This window comes from Palaemon carinicauda, chromosome 19 (genome assembly GCF_036898095.1).
Source record: "Palaemon carinicauda isolate YSFRI2023 chromosome 19, ASM3689809v2, whole genome shotgun sequence".
Classification (NCBI taxonomy): Eukaryota; Metazoa; Arthropoda; class Malacostraca; order Decapoda; family Palaemonidae; genus Palaemon; species Palaemon carinicauda.
In genome coordinates, this window is record NC_090743.1 from 76,438,915 (window position 1) to 76,456,338 (window position 17,424).

Sequence of the window (17,424 nt, forward strand, 5' to 3'; positions counted from 1 at the left end):
ACCACATAAGGACTTACCTAATTAACCTAACTTTAGATAGGTTCTTTGGCCATGACATTCCACCACACATGAACTAACCTGATTAACCTTACTTTGGAAAGGTCCTTTGTCCACGACCTCCACCAGATAGGGACTTACCTGATTAACCTAACTTTATATAGGTTGTTTGGCACTGGTCTCCACCATATAGGGACTTGAATGATTAATCTAACTTTAGATAGGATCTTTGGCCATAGCCTCCACCATAAACAGACTGACCTGATTAACCTAGCTTTGGATAGGTCCTTTGGCCATGACTCCCACTATATAGGGACTTGCCTAATTACCCTAACATTAGATAGGTTTTTCGGAACTGATCTCTACCATATAGGGACTTACCTGATTAATCTAACTTAAAAAGGTTCTTTTGCCATGGCCTCCACCATACACTGACTGACCTGATTAACCCAACTTTAAATAGGTTCTTTGCCCTTGACCTCCACCACGTAGGGACTGACCTGATTAACTAAACTTTGGATAGGTCGTTTGGCCATGAGCTCCACCTTATAGGGACTTACCTGATTAACCCAAGTTTAGATAGGTTGTTTGGCTATGACCTCCATCACGTAGGGACTGACATGATTAACCTAACTTTGAATAGGGCCTTTGGCCATGACCTCCACCATGTAGGGACTTGTCTGATTAGCCTAACTTTAGATAGGATCTTTGGACACGACCTCCACCATACACGGATTGACCTGATTAACCTAACTTTGGATATGTCCTTTGGCCATGACCTCCACCACGTAGGGACTTGCCTGATTAACCTAACTTTAGATAGGTTCTTTGGACATGACCTCCACCATACACGGATTGACCTGATTAACCTAACTTTGGATAGGTCCTTTGACCATGACCTCCACCACGTAGGGACTTGCCTGATTAACCTAACTTTGGATAGGTCCTTTGGCCGTAACCTCCACCATATAGGGACTTACCTAATCAACCTAAATTCAGATAGGTTCTTTGGACATGACCTCCACCATATACGGATTGACTTGATTAACCTAACTTTGGATAGGTCCTTTGGCCATGACCTCCACCACGTAGGGACTTGCCTGATTAACTTAACTTTAGATAGGTTCTTTGGACATGACCTCCACCATACACGGATTGACCTGATTAACCTAACTTTGGATAGGTCCTTTGACCATGACCTCCACCACGTAGGGACTTGCCTGATTAACCTAACTTTGGATAGGTCCTTTGGCCGTAACCTCCACCATATAGGGACTTACCTAATCAACCTAAATTCAGATAGGTTCTTTGGACATGACCTCCACCATACACGGATTAACTTGATTAACCTAACTTTGGATAGGTCCTTTGGCCATGACCTCCACCACGTAGGGACTTGCCTGATTAACTTAACTTTAGATAGGTTCTTTGGACATGACCTCCACCATACACGGATTGACCTGATTAACCTAACTTTGGATAGGTCCTTTGACCATGACCTCCACCACGTAGAGACTTGCCTGATTAACCTAACTTTGGATAGGTCCTTTGGCCGTAACCTCCACCATATAGGGACTTACCTAATCAACCTAAATTCAGATAGGTTCTTTGGACATGACCTCCACCATACACGGATTGACTTGATTAATCTAACTTTGGATAGGTCCTTTGGCCATGACCTCCACCACGTAGGGACTTGCCTGATTAACTTAACTTTAGATAGGTTCTTTGGACATGACCTCCACCATACACGGATTGACTTGATTAACCTAACTTTGGATAGGTCCTTTGGCCATGATCTCCACCATATAAGGACTGACCTGATTAACCTAACTTTCTAAAGGTTCTTTGGACATGACCTCCACCATACAGGGACTGACCTGATTAACCTAACTTTCGATAGGTCCTTTGGCCATGACCTCCACCATGTAGGGACTTGCCTGATTAATATAACTTTAGATAGGTTCTTTGGCACTGACCTCCACTATACGGGGACTGACCTGATTAACCTAACTGTAGCTAGGTCCTTTTGGCCATGACTTCCACCATACTGGGACTTACCTGATCAACCTAACTTTACATAGATTCTTTGGCCATGACCTCCAACATAAACAGACTGACCTGATTAATGTAACTTAGGATAGGTCCTTTGGCCATGACTTTCACCATATAGGGACTTGCCTGATTAACCTAACTTTAGATAGGTCCTTTGTCCATGACCTCCACCAGATAGGGACTTACCTAATTAACCTAACTTTATAGAGGTTGTTTGGCACTGGTCTCCACCATATAGGGACTTGAATGATTAATCTAACTTTAGATAGGCTCTTTGGCCATGGCCTCCACCATAAACAGACTAACCTGATTCACCTAGCTTTGGGTAGGTTCTTTGGCCATGACTCCCACTATATAGGGACTTGCCTGATTACCCTAAAATTAGATAGGTTTTTCGGCACTGATCTCTACCATATAGGGACTTACCTGATTAATCTAACTTTAGATACGTTCTTTTGCCATGGCCTCCACCATACACGGACTGACCTGATTAACCCAACTTTAAATAGGTTCTTTGTCCTTGACCTCTACCACGTAGGGACTGACCTGATTAACTAAACTTTGGATAGGTCCTTTGGCCATGAGCTCCACCTTTTATAGGGACTTACCTGATTAACCCAAGTTTAGATAGGTTCTTTGGCTATGACCTCCAACACGTAGGGACTGACATGATTAACCTAACTTTGAATAGGGCCTTTGGCCATGACCTCCACCATGTAGGGACTTGTCTGATTAGCCTAACTTTAGATAGGTTCTTTGGACATGACCTCCACCATACACGGATTGACCTGATTAACCCAACTTTGGATAGGTCCTTTGGCCATGACCTCCACCACGTAGGGACTTGCCTGATTACCCTAACTTTGGATAGGTCCATTAGACATGACCTCCCCATATAAGAACTGACATGATTAACCTAACTTTGGATAGGTCCTTTGGCCATGATCTCCACCATATAAGGACTGACATGATTAAACTAACTTTGGATAGGTCCTTTGGCCATGATCTCCACCATATAAGGACTGACATGATTAACCTAACTTTGGATAGGTCCTTTGGCCATGATCTCCACCATATAAGGACTGACATGATTAAACTAACTTTGGATAGGTCCTTTGGCCATGATCTCCACCATATAAGGACTGACATGATTAACCTAACTTTGGATAGGTCCTTTGGCCATAACCTCCACCATATAGGGACTTACCTCATGAACCTAACTTTAGATAGGTTCTGTGGCTATGACCTCTACCTTATGAGGGCTGTTTTGATTGTCCTTACTTTGGATAAGTCCTTTGACCGAAACCTTTACATTATAGAGACTCGCCTGATTAACCTGACTTTGGATAGGTCCTTAAGCAATGACTTCCCCCATACAGATACTGACCTGATTAACATAAAATGAAGTTCTTTGTCAATTACCTCCACTATACAGAGACTGGCCTAATTAATGTCACTTATAAGTCAGCTATAAATTATTTTCTTTCAATGACATTTTGCTAAATTCGTGTTTCATATTTTAATAACTGGTAGTTTAATGGTTACTTCATACGTGTGTTATTTTCACCTTCGTTTCATTTCCAGATATAAAACAATAACTTTGAAAGACCATGGATGTGAGAATAAAAATTATGGTGATAATGCTATTTGGTAAGTACGGTATTTCTTATTTATAAAAAATATAGGTATTTATTACTAATAAAAAGATAAGAGTTTCCATAGTTATAAAATGTAATTCTTACTTTAAAAGGGTAAGTTTTTCTTACTTAAAAATCGAAATATTTCTTGCTTATAGAAACAAATGTATTTATTACTTAAAATAAGTTTTATTTTTATTTTTATTTCTTATTTCTAAAAATTTAAGTAATTCATTGTCATAAGAAAAATCCGTAGGTCTGATATATCTACCAGTAAATATAAGATGCTTTTTTTGCTCATGAAAAGACAAATAAATTATCAGTTAAGCTTTAATTGAAATCTAACATTTGTATCCAGATAACCAGACATTTTATATTTTAAGAAGTGAACGATCAATCATTTGCAGTAAAAACCAGTCATGAGGCAAGATGTTAAACAATATTTTTGGGCTCAAGCCATGACGTCCTGATGGAAGGTTCCTTTTTGGTAGCTTCCTTGGGTATATAACTACTAGATATTCCCAGAGAATTTAACCACAGGTTATCACAGAATTCTAACTTCTGGAGCGAGTATCCTAAAGGTTTCCCTTTAAGACATCGTATATCAACAGGGGACGCATGTATTAACGCGCCACATAGCTATCTGCACCCCACATAGAGTTAACACTTCGATGTGTAGGGGCGGAGAATAGCTGGGGAGCCGTTCCACAGCTAATCTCGTCCGTGGCTACTTTTGGTACTCGAGACGTAAACAAACGGGCGCCATTGCTAAATGACGTCACGTCCGTCCTCATCCTTCGCTTAGTAGCTTGCCTTACTAGACGGATTTTTCCCTGTGCGTATCTTATCGACTTGCATCTTAGCCATGTCTCTACCCTTGGCCTCGCCTTCTTCTGGAAAGTTGAGTACAAGGTTCCAGTATTGTTTAAATAAGCTCTGACTGTAAAGTAACTTTTACTTTTCGAGATATTTTATGTTTTGTGGCAGAGCTGTGCTACTACCGGACCCGCCATTTTATGGCGTCGCTGTTGTCTTGCATGCCTTATTTAGCTAGCCTCAACAGCTTTTTCCGGCCTCATTAACTAATCGATACTATTAGTTATTTAGTCTTCATAGCTAGGAACTTTATATATCGTGTTTTGACGCTCTTTTATTGGTCATTGACTGACCCCATACCAGTTCGCTAGTCTAGCCCCTAGGCCAGAGTGCCTATCATCAGTGTTCATGCATGATATATTACAGTATCCAAGGTTTAGTTATGAAGATAGTGGCATTATTTTATGATACTGTTTACTGTGATGCAAGTGTTTTCGCCTTCAGGGACCATATAGGGGATAGGTTTGACAGTGTGCCTCTCTAACCTAACCTAATTGTAGGCCCCCTATATGCTCCCTTCACCCCCTGCTTTAGGGCATTCCCTCTGCGTAGCCTTGCTCTCCCTACCACGTAAGGGGATCAAGCTCATACCAGAGTACTTATCGCTTCTCTGTCCTCCCTAAGGGAATGATCCCCCCTTAGGGTTGCGTCCGAGAATGAGGAACGGCCTGCCCTTCCTCTATTGCTGAGGCTAGGCTACCTGACCTTCCCTGCAATGCGATACGTCTTCCATCCTTCCTGGTTCAGGGTGTAACATCCCTGCTCTAGGTTAGGCTTGGGGGGAGTAAGTTCTGTGCCTTGCTGAAACGGTACCCATGCACCGTTCTCAGACAGGCTGCCTAACCTTAGGCTAGGGAGCGTCCTCCCTTCCTTGGTGGCCGCTTTGGTACAGAGCCTCTCCTATAGAAGACCCTTCTTCTTCTCCCCTCCCCACCTATCTCTTGTAAGCCTAGCCTATACTTAGGTTAGTCTATACCCATCTGTCTCCTGTCCTACAACTCCTCCTTAGGGTGGAGTGATAGGGCTACCTTGAGTCCCTGTGTGCAGTCCGCTCTGGTACATATACCCTTCATAGTGTCCTATGGGGTTAGCCACTGGATACGTTTTGTCCGCAGGGGTTCTCCCCCTCTTGGGTGTTCCCTAGCCCTCCCTTGGGCTACCCTGGCTCCCGGCCGCCTGCGGCCCCTGCCACTGGATGATAGGGCTAGCCTCTATCATGGGTACACCCATTCAGGAGGGATGCCTTGGGGTTCGTGTCCGTACCCCTACATCCCTCCCTCTGTCTCTTTCACTGTCCTGGTGCCGGTCCCTTGCCGCCTCCACTGTCGGTGATACCGACCTCCCCCCTTGGTGACACATTCCTTGCCCCCCGGGCCGCAGTCCTCCGTGTGCCGGAGGGCTGCCGCCTCCCGTCGGCGTACAGCCGATGGCCTTCCCCCTTACCTCATAGCCTCGGCCGTCCGTCCATCGGTCCGGCCCCCGGAGTGCCGGCATCCACTGCCGGCGGTCCGGTTCTGCTATAACTCATCCTTGTCCCTGTCACCAAGCCGGCAACCTCCGGCTGCCGGAGCCTCCGCTTCCCGCCGGCGTGCCGCCGTTGTGCCGGCGGCCGCCATCCTGGCATTTCTCCTGACTTCTATATTTGTCTACCCTAATGCCAGAAACTCTGCTGGAGCAGCCTCCGGCGTGCCGTCGGTCTGCCGGAGCCTTCCGGAGGCGTCAAAGCGACATGCACCCCTTCTCCTAGCTATCAACTCATGCTGATAGCCCTACATTGCAACCAGATGGTTTGACTACATAAATAGATAGGTATTGTCTTACCGTTCTATTAATAATCATGCTATCTTCTTACATATCCCAAATTTCCAGCATGCTGTGTGTATCCTAGCACGGCTGGTTGCCGGAAACCGTTACCCTATGGGATCGTCTACATTCCCAATTCTATGGTCTGAGTGGTCTCAGTCCCAGTTTTATATCCTTGGCAATTCCTACTAAAATTCCCCCTGCCTCTCTGGCAATCTATGAAGAATTCTGCCTTGTGCCCTTGGTCACAAACAAATTGCCTATGGATAAGGTTACGGTAACCAGCCGGGCGGGTTACACGGAGTATTTGTCTATCTCCTTCATTTCCGCCCACTCTCAAAAACATCACAATTAAAATTAAGTTAAAGATTAATCCTTTAATATTTAACTTTAGAGTAATATAAGTCATTTGAATGACTTCTGTATACTCATGTTCTCTTTCTCTTACAGGAGGAGTACGTGAAGTGCGACCACGGCTTCTGTGGAGTGAAGCGCCCGCACTTCTATGGGCACACAGCGTGTAGGACTCACGCCCCTAGCGCCAACAAGAAAGGCGATCTGAAGTTTTGGGACCCGCAGAACTGTACGGTCTGCCAGGACCGCCTGGTCGAGGCGTTCAATAATCCTCCCTCAGCGGAGGTTAGGGACACTTCTCGAGAGAAGCTACGCAAGTGGGTGCGTGGCTTCCAGAAGAACGCCACTGGACCATACCTTGCCTCCGAGGACTTGAGGGCCTTGCTTTTCCCGAAGGCATCCCCAGACTCTGTGGTCCCCAAGGATCAGATCCCCACTGTCCAGATAACGGTGGAACCCGATGTAATCATGGCCCAGTCCATGCACGAGTGCCGCCTGGATGCCGACAACGCGGAACGTATGTCGGAAGTGTCGGAGAACACGGAGAGGAACCTCATGGCCAAAGAACTGGACTATGAGGAAGACCAAGTGGAATACACCGAGTCGGAGCAGGAGGTCGCTCCGCCTTCCACCCCCACACCAACTCCTACACTGACGGATGTATCACTCCCGTCTACCTCCGCTACCCCGGACCCCATCCCATCCAGCGCCCAGGAGATGTTCCGAATGCTCGAAGCTCTCATGGACAAGAAACTCCGTGAGACGCACGAATACATCAGGACCATGGGAAGTTCAAAGCAGCCGAAAAGGATTTCGGTTAAGGACCTCAAGCATGCTCGGACGCCAACCCCTGGAGGTATGCCGAGCACATGCCAATCACAACGGGCAGGATCTTCATCAGTGAGAAGGTCGGCTCGGTTGCCCTGGAAGAAGTGGAATTCTTCCCGAGTTTTGAGGCTTATCCGGACTGTTACGTCCGACTTCGATCCGAACCTGCCTCTAAAGAGGAGACTGAACCGAAGGAGGTGATCGTGTTCGATCTCCCGAAGGCCCAGGCTATGCTGGCCAATACTGTTAAAAGTAGGGGTTTTACCTGCTCAAAGCTTCCGGCGTTGAGCAAGAAGCACCCTACCTACGTCGCACCAGATGATGCGATCCTCCCCTTTATGGAAAAGGCCTTCACTGCGGTACACAAGGCAGTGGAAGAAGGGAAACCCTGTCCTGCGCTGGAGGAGTGCAGACCCTTCTCCCTGACTACTCCCCCCGATGTTCGACACTGGAAAGATGTCCAGCATACCTTCGTGGTGGGGAAACTAGAACCTGACGTTGCTGGACGTCAGTTTAACGAAGACCTCCCGAAACTTAATGACCATCTCCTTCGTCGGGAACATGACACGAAGGAAAGGCTCGCCACATCCATGTCCCTCCAGGTACAGCTCGACGTCATGGCCGGTGACACTAGAGCCCCCGATTACTACATGGTGCTCGCCAAAACGCATTTGGCAACTGTAGTTAAAGACCTGTACAGCTTCATGAAGGCTCGTAGAGCCTGTCGTGAATTCGTGTTCTCCAGTGCCACAGTGAGACACGAACCCCGGAGGCTGATTTCCTCCAACATCTGGGGTAAGCACCTCTTTCCCTCTGCCCTTGTGAAAGAGATCATCGACAAGGCCGCCACGGAGATCAGGAACCTTCTCCACAAGTGGGGCCTGTCGAAGAAGAGGAAATCCTCTCAGGACGACGGCCCTCAACATAAGAGGAAATCCTCCAAGCAGAAACCCCAGCAACGTCAACAGAGACGGCAGTTTCCGGGATCCGCTACTCCCCAAGTGGCAGCTCAACCACAGCAGACCTTTCAGCTGGTCACCCAACCGGTCTTGTCACAGTCGCCGGTTTTCACCCCTGTTTTCGAGCAACAGACGACTACCTTTCGTCCCAAAGGTAGAGGCTCAAACAGAGGTGCAGGCAGAGACGCATCTCGCCGTCCCTCCAGAGGCAGAGGAGGAAGGGGAGCTAGCGGCCGAGGCAGTAAACCCTCGGGACACAAGAAGCAATGAAGTGCTTCCGGTGGGAGGAAGACTCCGCCAATTCCAGGATCGTTGGACCTTCGATCCCTGGGCACACAGCATCGTCAAGAAGGGTCTAGGCTGGAGTTGGACTCAACCACCCCCAACCTTCCAGCAATTCTTCCAACTATCAACCCCCCTTCTGGAATAATATGTCCTAGATCTCTTGAACAAGAAGGTGATAAGGAGGGTAAAGTCAACCAGGTTCCAAGGGAGACTGTTTTGCGTCCCCAAGAAGGACTCCGACAAGCTCAGAGTCATTCTAGACTTATCCCCCCTCAAGTTCATAACGAACAACAAGTTCAAGATGCTGACTCTTCAACAGATAAGGACCCTTCTGCCTCAAGGTTCCTACACGGTCTCCATAGACCTGGCGGATGCCTACTGGCACGTTCCAATGAACCACCACGCTTCCTCCTACCTAGGATTTCGACTCCAAAGGAAAAGCTACGCCTTCAGGGCCATGCCCTTCAGCCTCAACGTGGCCCCTCGGATCTTCACAAAGCTGGCGGACGCCATCGTTCAACAGCTTCGCCTCCGAGACGTCCAGGTGATGGCCTACCTCGACGACTGGCTAGTCTGGGCTCCATCGCCCGAGGATTGTTTAAGATCCTGCAACAAAGTTACCCAGTTCCTAGAACACCTGGGATTCAAGATAAATGCAAAGAAATCTCGCCTCTCTCCAGCTCAGAAGTTCCAATGGTTAGGAATCCAGTGGAACCTTCAGTCACACCGCCTTTCCATCCCCCAGAAGAAAAGGAAGGAAATAGCAGGGTCTGTCAAGCGACTGCTGAAATCCAAACGGATCTCAAGACGTCAGCAGGAACGAGTTCTAGGCTCTTTACAGTTCGCCTCAGTGACAAACCCAGTGCTACGTGCACAGCTAAAGGATGCCGCGGGAGTCTGGAGACGTTCCGCATCCATCGCTCGAAGAGACCTCAAGAGACGGCCCCCAAACAGACTTCGGCTGCTCCTAAAGCCGTGGTCGGAAGCAAAGGCCCTGAAAAGGTCCATCCCTCTTCAACACCCACCTCCATCACTCAACATCCACACGGACGCTTCGCTGGAGGGTTGGGGAGGTCACTCCCACCAAAAACAGGCTCAAGGAACATGGTCTCCCCTATTCAAGACGTTTCACATCAACATCTTGGAGGCCATGGCGGTCCTTCTAACTCTGAAGAAACTCTCCCCGCCTCCCTCGATCCATATTCGTCTAACCCTAGACAACTTGGTAGTAGTTCGATGTCTCAATCGCCAAGGCTCAAGATCGCCCCAGATAAATCAGGTGCTTCTGACAATCTTCCGTCTGGCAGAGAAGAAGAAATGGCACCTGTCTGCAGTTCACCTACAAGGATTCCGCAACGTGACGGCGGACGCTCTATCTCGGACAAGCCCGATAATGTCGGAATGGTCTCTAGACGCAAGATCATTCTCCTTCATCTCTCACCAAGTCCCAGAACTTCAGATCGATCTCTTCGCAACGAGCGACAACAATCAACTTCCTCGATATGTGGCCCCGTACGAGGACCCCAAGGCAGAAGCAGTGGATGCCATGTCACTGGATTGGAACAGGTGGTCCAAGATCTACCTGTTCCCTCCCACCAACCTTCTGCTGAAAGTCCTCTCCAAACTGAGAACCTTCAAAGGAACAGCAGCCCTAGTGGCTCCCAAGTGGCCTCGGAGCAACTGGTACCCCCTAGTCCTGGAGCTACAACCCACGCTGATCCCTCTCCCGGGCCCAGTTCTCTCCCAGCAAGTACAGAAGTCGACTGTCTTCGTTTCATCATTGAAAGTCAGGGACCTTCATCTCATGATTTTCTCTCCCTAGCCGTGAAGAAAAGGTTCGGGATATCGAAGAAGAGTCTCGACTTCCTCGAGGAATACGAGACCGAATCCACACGACGGCAATACGAATCATCCTGGAGAAAATGGGTCTCATTCGTCAAGGCAAAAAATCCTACGGAAATCACCATCGATTTTTGCATGTCCTTCTTCATTCACCTTCATGGACAAGGCTTGGCAGCCAACACGATTTCTACTTGCAAATCGGCCTTGACTAGACCACTAATGTACGCCTTCCAGATTGATCTGTCCAGCGACATCTTCAATAAACTGCCAAAGGCATGCGCTCGTCTACGCCCAGCACCCCCACCAAAACCGATCTCCTGGTCCCTGGACAAGGTGCTCCATTTTGCCTCCAACTTGGACAATGATTCGTGCCCTCTCAAGGATCTGACTCAAAAAGTTATTTTTGTTTTTGCTCTTGCCTCAGGAGCCCGAGTCAGCGAAATAGTGGCATTATCAAGGGACGAGGGTCACATTCTGTTTACAGATTCAGGAGACCTTACCCTCTTCCCGGATCCGACGTTTCTCGCCAATAACGAACTACCCACCAAAAGATGGGGCCCTTGGAGAATCTGCCCCCTGAAAGAAGATGCCTCTCTATGTCCAGTAGAGAGCCTCAAGGTCTATCTTCGTAGAACTTCTGACTTTGGTGGAGGCCAACTCTTCAAAGGAGAAACATCGGGCAGCGACCTGTCACTGAAACAACTACGAGCGAAAATCACCTACTTCATTCGCAGAGCGGATCCTGACAGTACACCCGCCGGTCATGATCCTAGAAAAGTTGCATCGTCTCTGAATTTCTTTCAGAGTATGGATTTTGAAAGCCTTAAGAGTTTCACAGGCTGGAAATCCTCGCATGTTTTCTTCAAACATTATGCGAAACAAGTGCATGAAGTCAAACATTTTGTGGTAGCCGCAGGTAGTGTTATGAAACCTGCACCTAACTCTGCATAGAACAGTGAGTTACTTGGGACTCTAACTCCTCGGGTGCCTATGTTGACCCTCGTGTGATACGTAGTGATTTCAAAGACACTTAGTGCTTTTTCATATATTGTTCTTCTCCCAGGTGAAATGTCATAGTCGTCACATGAGTGCCGCATGCCTAGAGCATGATGTGTTTTCTTTTTAAAGACCGACGTTCCTCTGGAACGAGTGCCTACTAATAATTTGAAATTCTCTTTCAGATTCAAGAGCAAGTCTTTCATTACTATGTACATTATAATTTGTTGTAAATTACTTTTACATACTTATTGCATTTAATTACCATATTCTGCAATTGTGAAATAAAATTTCTATTTTATTACTTGTGCGTCTCAATCCGCTCCTACTTATACTATGAAATACATGACTGTCATAGTTTTATTATCCCCTTCCTCTTATATACGATGAAGATTACTGAGGATTCAATCCTTATTATATACTCACCTCTGCAATGTAATATTCCTACCCGAATACTTACTTACATCATGCCTTCGAGACCAGACGATTCTCTCTCTTCACATACAGTGCCTAACCACCACTTGTCTGCTTTTGAGAATGTTCCTATATGAATACCAACCATTCAGTCTTGTCTCCGAGTTCTTCATGTTCTCCCAGCAAGGTGGGTAGCCCTTCGATGACCACTTTGATCTTCAGCATGGTCCGTTGGGACTTCACTGCCAGGGGGGCAGGAAGTTTTCTTCCCTACGGTTCCTCTATTGAGATTACTATGCTAACCTGTTCAAAGCCCTCGGCACTTACACTACAAGGGGAAAATCTACCACGATACATTGATTCTCTGGTATTCTTCCATCAGGACGCCATGGCTTGAGCCCAAAAAACGGATTTTGAGCGAAGCGAAAAATCTATTTTTGGGTGAGATAGCCATGGCATCCTGATGGACCCTCCCTGCTACTTCGTCCAGTTTTTTTCAGGTCCCACCCTGTCCTGCTGTATCATGGTGATCGGCAAGCAACTGGCTTCAGGATGAGGACGGACGTGACGTCATTTAGCAATGGCGCCCGTTTGTTTACGTCTAGAGTACCAAAAGTAGCCACGGACGAGATTAGCTGTGGAATGGCTCCCCAGCTATTCTCCGCCCCTACACATCGAAGTGTTAACTCTATGTGGGGTGCAGATAGCTATGTGGCGCGTTAATACATGCGTCCCCTGTTGATATACGATGTCTTAAAGGGAAACCTTTAGGATACTCGCTCCAGAAGTTAGAATTCTGTGATAACCTGTGGTTAAATTCTCTGGGAATATCTAGTAGTTATATACCCAAGGAAGCTACCAAAAAGGAACCTTCCATCAGGACGCCATGGCTATCTCACCCAAAAATAGATTTTTCGCTTCGCTCAAAATCCGTTTTAACATAAATACATAAACTTCCCTAAAGTATATATCTACTTTTACTGTAAACATTTTACCAATGCAATGGTAAAGTTTCTCAGGCCTATCATTTGTTTACAGTTTTTCAATCCTATCATTTGCTTAAAGTTTCTCAGGACAAATCATTGTTTTCAGGTTCTTAGGCCTATCATTTGTTCGCAGATTCTGTGGCCTATCATTTTTTTATAGTTTCTCAGGCCTATCATTTGATTACAGTTTAGCAGGCCAATCATTTCTTTGCAGTTTCTCAGGACTATCCTTTGATTACAGTATCAAAGGCCTATCCTTTGTTTTCAGTTTCTCAGGTCTATCATTTATTTTCAGTTTCTCAGGTCTATCATTTGTTTTCAGTTTCTCAGGCCTATCATTTGTTTTTGATTTCTCAGACCCATCCTTTGATTAGAGTCTCAGGACTATCCTTAGTTTTCAGTTTCTCAATCGTATCCTTTGTTTACAGTTTCTTGGGCCAATCCTTTGTTTTCCGTTTCTCAGGCCTATCATTTGATTGCAGTTTCTCATGCCTATTATTTATTCACAGAGTCTCAGGCCTATCATTTGTTTTCAGTTTCTCAGGCCCATCCTTTGTTTTCAGTTTCTCAGTTCTATCATTTGATTACAGTTTCTCACGCCCAACATTTGTTTACAGTTTCTTAGGCCTATCATTTGTTTTCAGTTTTTCAGTTCTATCATTTGATTACAGTTTCTCAGGCCTATCCTTTGTTTACAGTTTCTCAAGCCTATCCTTTGTTTTCAGTTGATCAGTTCTATCATTTGATTACAGTTTCTTAGGCCTAACATTTGTTTACAGTTTCTCAGGCCTAACATTTGTTTACAGTCTCTTAGGCCTATCATTTGATTAGTTTCTTAATTCTATCATTTGTTTACAGTTTCTCAAGACTATCCTTAGTTTTCAGTTTCTCAGACCTAACATTTTTTTCAGTTTCTCATGTTTAAAATTTGTTTACACTTTCTCAGGCCTATCCTTTATTTTCAGTTTCTCAGGCCTCTCCTTTGTTTTCAGTTTATCAGTTATATACTTTGATTACAGTTCTCAGGCCTAACATTTGTTTACAGTTTCTCAGGCCTATCCTTTGTGTTCAGTTTCTCAGGACTATCATTTATTAACAGTTTCTCTGGCCTATCATTTGATTAGTTTCTTAGGCCTATCATTTGTTTACAGTTTCTCAGGACTATCCTTAGTTTTCAGTTTCTCAGACCTATCATTTTCTTTCAGTTTCTCAGGCCTAACATTTGTTTACAGTTTCTCGGTCCATTCCTTTGTTTTCAGTTTCTCATTTCTATCATTTGCTTACAGTTTCTCATGACTATCGTTTGATTACAGTTTCTCAAGACTATCATTAGTTTTCAGTTTCTCAGACCTGTCATTTTCTTTCAGTTTCTCAGGCCTAACATTTGTTTACAGTTTCTCGGTCCATTCCTTTGTTTTCAGTTTCTCATTTCTATCATTTGCTTACAGTTTCTCATGACTATCGTTTGATTACAGTTTCTCAAGACTATCATTAGTTTTCAGTTTCTCAGACCTGTCATTTTCTTTCAGTTTCTCAGGCCTAACATTTGTTTACAGTTCCTCAGGCTTATCCTTTGTTTTCAGTTTCTCAGGCCTATCACTTGCTTACAATTCCTCAGGCCTATCATTTGATTACAGTTTGTTAAGCTTATCATTTATTCACAGTATCTCAGGCCTATCATTTTTTTACGGTTTTTCAGGACTATCATTTGTTCACAGTTTCTCAGACCTATCATTTTCTTTCAGTTTCTTAAAGCCTATCCATTGTTTTCAGTTTCTCAGGCCTACCATTTGTTTACAGTTTCTTAGGTCTATCATTTGATTAGTTTCTTAGGCCTATCATTAGATTAGTTTCTTAGTCCTATCATCTGTTTACAGTTTCTCAGGACTACCATTTGTTTCCAGTTTCTCAGGACTATCCATTGTTCTCAGTTTCTCAGGACTATCATTTGATTACAGTTTCTCAGGCTATTCATTTGTTTTCAGTTTCTCAGGCCTATCAATTGCTTACAGTTTCTCAGGCCTATCATTTAATTAGTTGCTTGGGCCTATCATTTGTTTTCAGTTTCTCATGTCTATCAATTGTTTAGTTTCTCAGGCCTACCATTTAATCAGTTTCTTAGGCCTATCATTTGATTACTGTTTTTCAGGACTATCATTTGTTTTCAGTTTCTCATGCCTATCATTTGTTTTCGGTTCCTCAGGCCTATCATTTAATTAGTTTCTTAGGCCTACCATTTGATTACAGTTTCCCAGGCTTATCATTTGTTTACAGTTTCTCAGGCCTATCATTTAATTAGTTTCTTAGGCCTATCATTTGTTTAGTTTCTCAGGCCTATCTTTTATTATCAGTTTCTCAGGCCTATCATTTGTTTACAGTTGCTCAGGCCTATTCTTTGTTTTCAGTTTCTCAGTCCTGTTCTTTGTTTTCAGTTTCTAAGTCCTATCTTTTGATTACAGTTTCTCAGTTCTATCATTTGATTAAAGTTTCACAGGCCTACCACTTGTTTACAGTTTCTCAGTCCCATCATTTGTTTTCAGTTTTTCAGTCCTATCCTTTGATTACAGTTTCTCAGGACTATCATTTGATTTCAGTTTCTAAGTCCTGTTCTTTGTTTTCAGTTTCTCAGTCCTATCTTTTGATTACAGTTTCTCAGTTCTATCATTTGATTAAAGATTCTCAGGCCTATCACTTGTTTACCGTTTCTCAGTCCTATCCTTTGTTTTCAGTTTCTCAGTCCCATCCTTTGATTACAGTTTCTCAGTCCTAGCCTTTGTTTTCAGTTTCTCAATCCTATCCTTTGATTACAGTTTCTCAGTCCTATCCTTTGATTAAAGTTTCTCAGTCCTATCCTTTGTTTTTATTTGATTACAGTTTCTCAGTTCTATCCTTTGTTTATATTGTTTTCAGGCATAACATTTGTTTTCAGTTTCTCAGTTCTGTTCTTTGTTTTCAGTTTCTCAGTCCTATCCTTTGTTTTCAGATTCTCAGGTCTATCATTTGTTTTCAGTTTCTCAGGCCTATCATTTGTTTACAGTTTCTCAGGCCTATCATTTGTTTACAGTTTCTCAGGCCTATCATTTGCTTTCAGTTTCTCAGGCCTATCATTTGTTCACAGTTTCTTAGGCCTATCATTTGTTCACAGTTTCTTAGGCTTATCATTTATTTAGTTTCTCTGGCCTATCATTTGTTTTTGATTTCTCAGACCCATCCTTTGATTAGAGTCTCAGGACTATCCTTAGTTTTCAGTTTCTCAATCGTATCCTTTGTTTACAGTTTCTTAGGCCAATCCTTTGTTTTCCGTTTCTCAGGCCTATCATTTGATTGCAGTTTCTCATGCCTATTATTTATTCACAGAGTCTCAGGCCTATCATTTGTTTTCAGTTTCTCAGGCCTATCCTTTGTTTTCAGTTTCTCAGTTCTATCATTTGATTACAGTTTCTCATGCCTATTATTTATTCACAGAGTCTCAGGCCTATCATTTGTTTTCAGTTTCTCAGGCCCATCCTTTGTTTTCAGTTTCTCAGTTCTATCATTTGATTACAGTTTCTCACGCCCAACATTTGTTTACAGTTTCTTAGGCCTATCATTTGTTTTCAGTTTTTCAGTTCTATCATTTGATTACAGTTTCTTAGGCCTAACATTTGTTTACAGTTTCTCAAGCCTATCCTTTGTTTTCAGTTGATCAGTTCTATCATTTGATTACAGTTTCTTAGGCCTAACATTTGTTTACAGTTTCTCAGGCCTAACATTTGTTTACAGTTTCTTAGGCCTATCATTTGATTAGTTTCTTAATTCTATCATTTGTTTACAATTTCTCAAGACTATCCTTAGTTTTCAGTTTCTCAGACCTAACATTTTTTTCAGTTTCTCATGTTTAAAATTTGTTTACAGTTTCTCAGGCCTATCCTTTATTTTCAGTTTCTCAGGACTACCATTTGATTAAAGTTTCTCAGGCCTAACATTTGTTTACAGTTTCTCAGGCCTATCCCTTGTTTTCATTTTATCAGTTATATACTTTGATTACAGTTTCTCAGGCCTATCCTTTGTGTTCAGTTTCTCTGGCCTATCATTTGATTAGTTTCTTAGGCCTATCATTTGTTTACAGTTTCTCAGGACTATCCTTAGTTTTCAGTTTCTCAGACCTATCATTTTCTTTCAGTTTCTCAGGCCTAACATTTGTTTACAGTTTCTCGGTCCATTCCTTTGTTTTCAGTTTCTCATTTCTATCATTTGCTTACAGTTTCTCATGACTATCGTTTGATTACAGTTTCTCAAGACTATCATTAGTTTTCAGTTTCTCAGACCTGTCATTTTCTTTCAGTTTCTCAGGCCTAACATTTGTTTACAGTTCCTCAGGCTTATCCTTTGTTTTCAGTTTCTCAGGCCTAT

At 44.0% G+C, this 17,424-nt stretch overlaps 1 protein-coding gene across 1 annotated transcript in view; it reads left to right on the forward strand.

Moving 5' to 3' along the window:
* The window catches only part of LOC137658276 (uncharacterized), a 63,153-nt gene that overhangs the window by 12,986 nt on the left and 32,743 nt on the right, over window positions 1–17,424 (forward strand). The window contains exon 2 of the mRNA XM_068392951.1: window positions 3,637–3,702. Coding sequence (XP_068249052.1) covers window positions 3,663–3,702 — 40 coding nt within the window. The 5' untranslated portion in view covers window positions 3,637–3,662. The remainder of the gene's footprint in view (window positions 1–3,636; window positions 3,703–17,424) is intronic.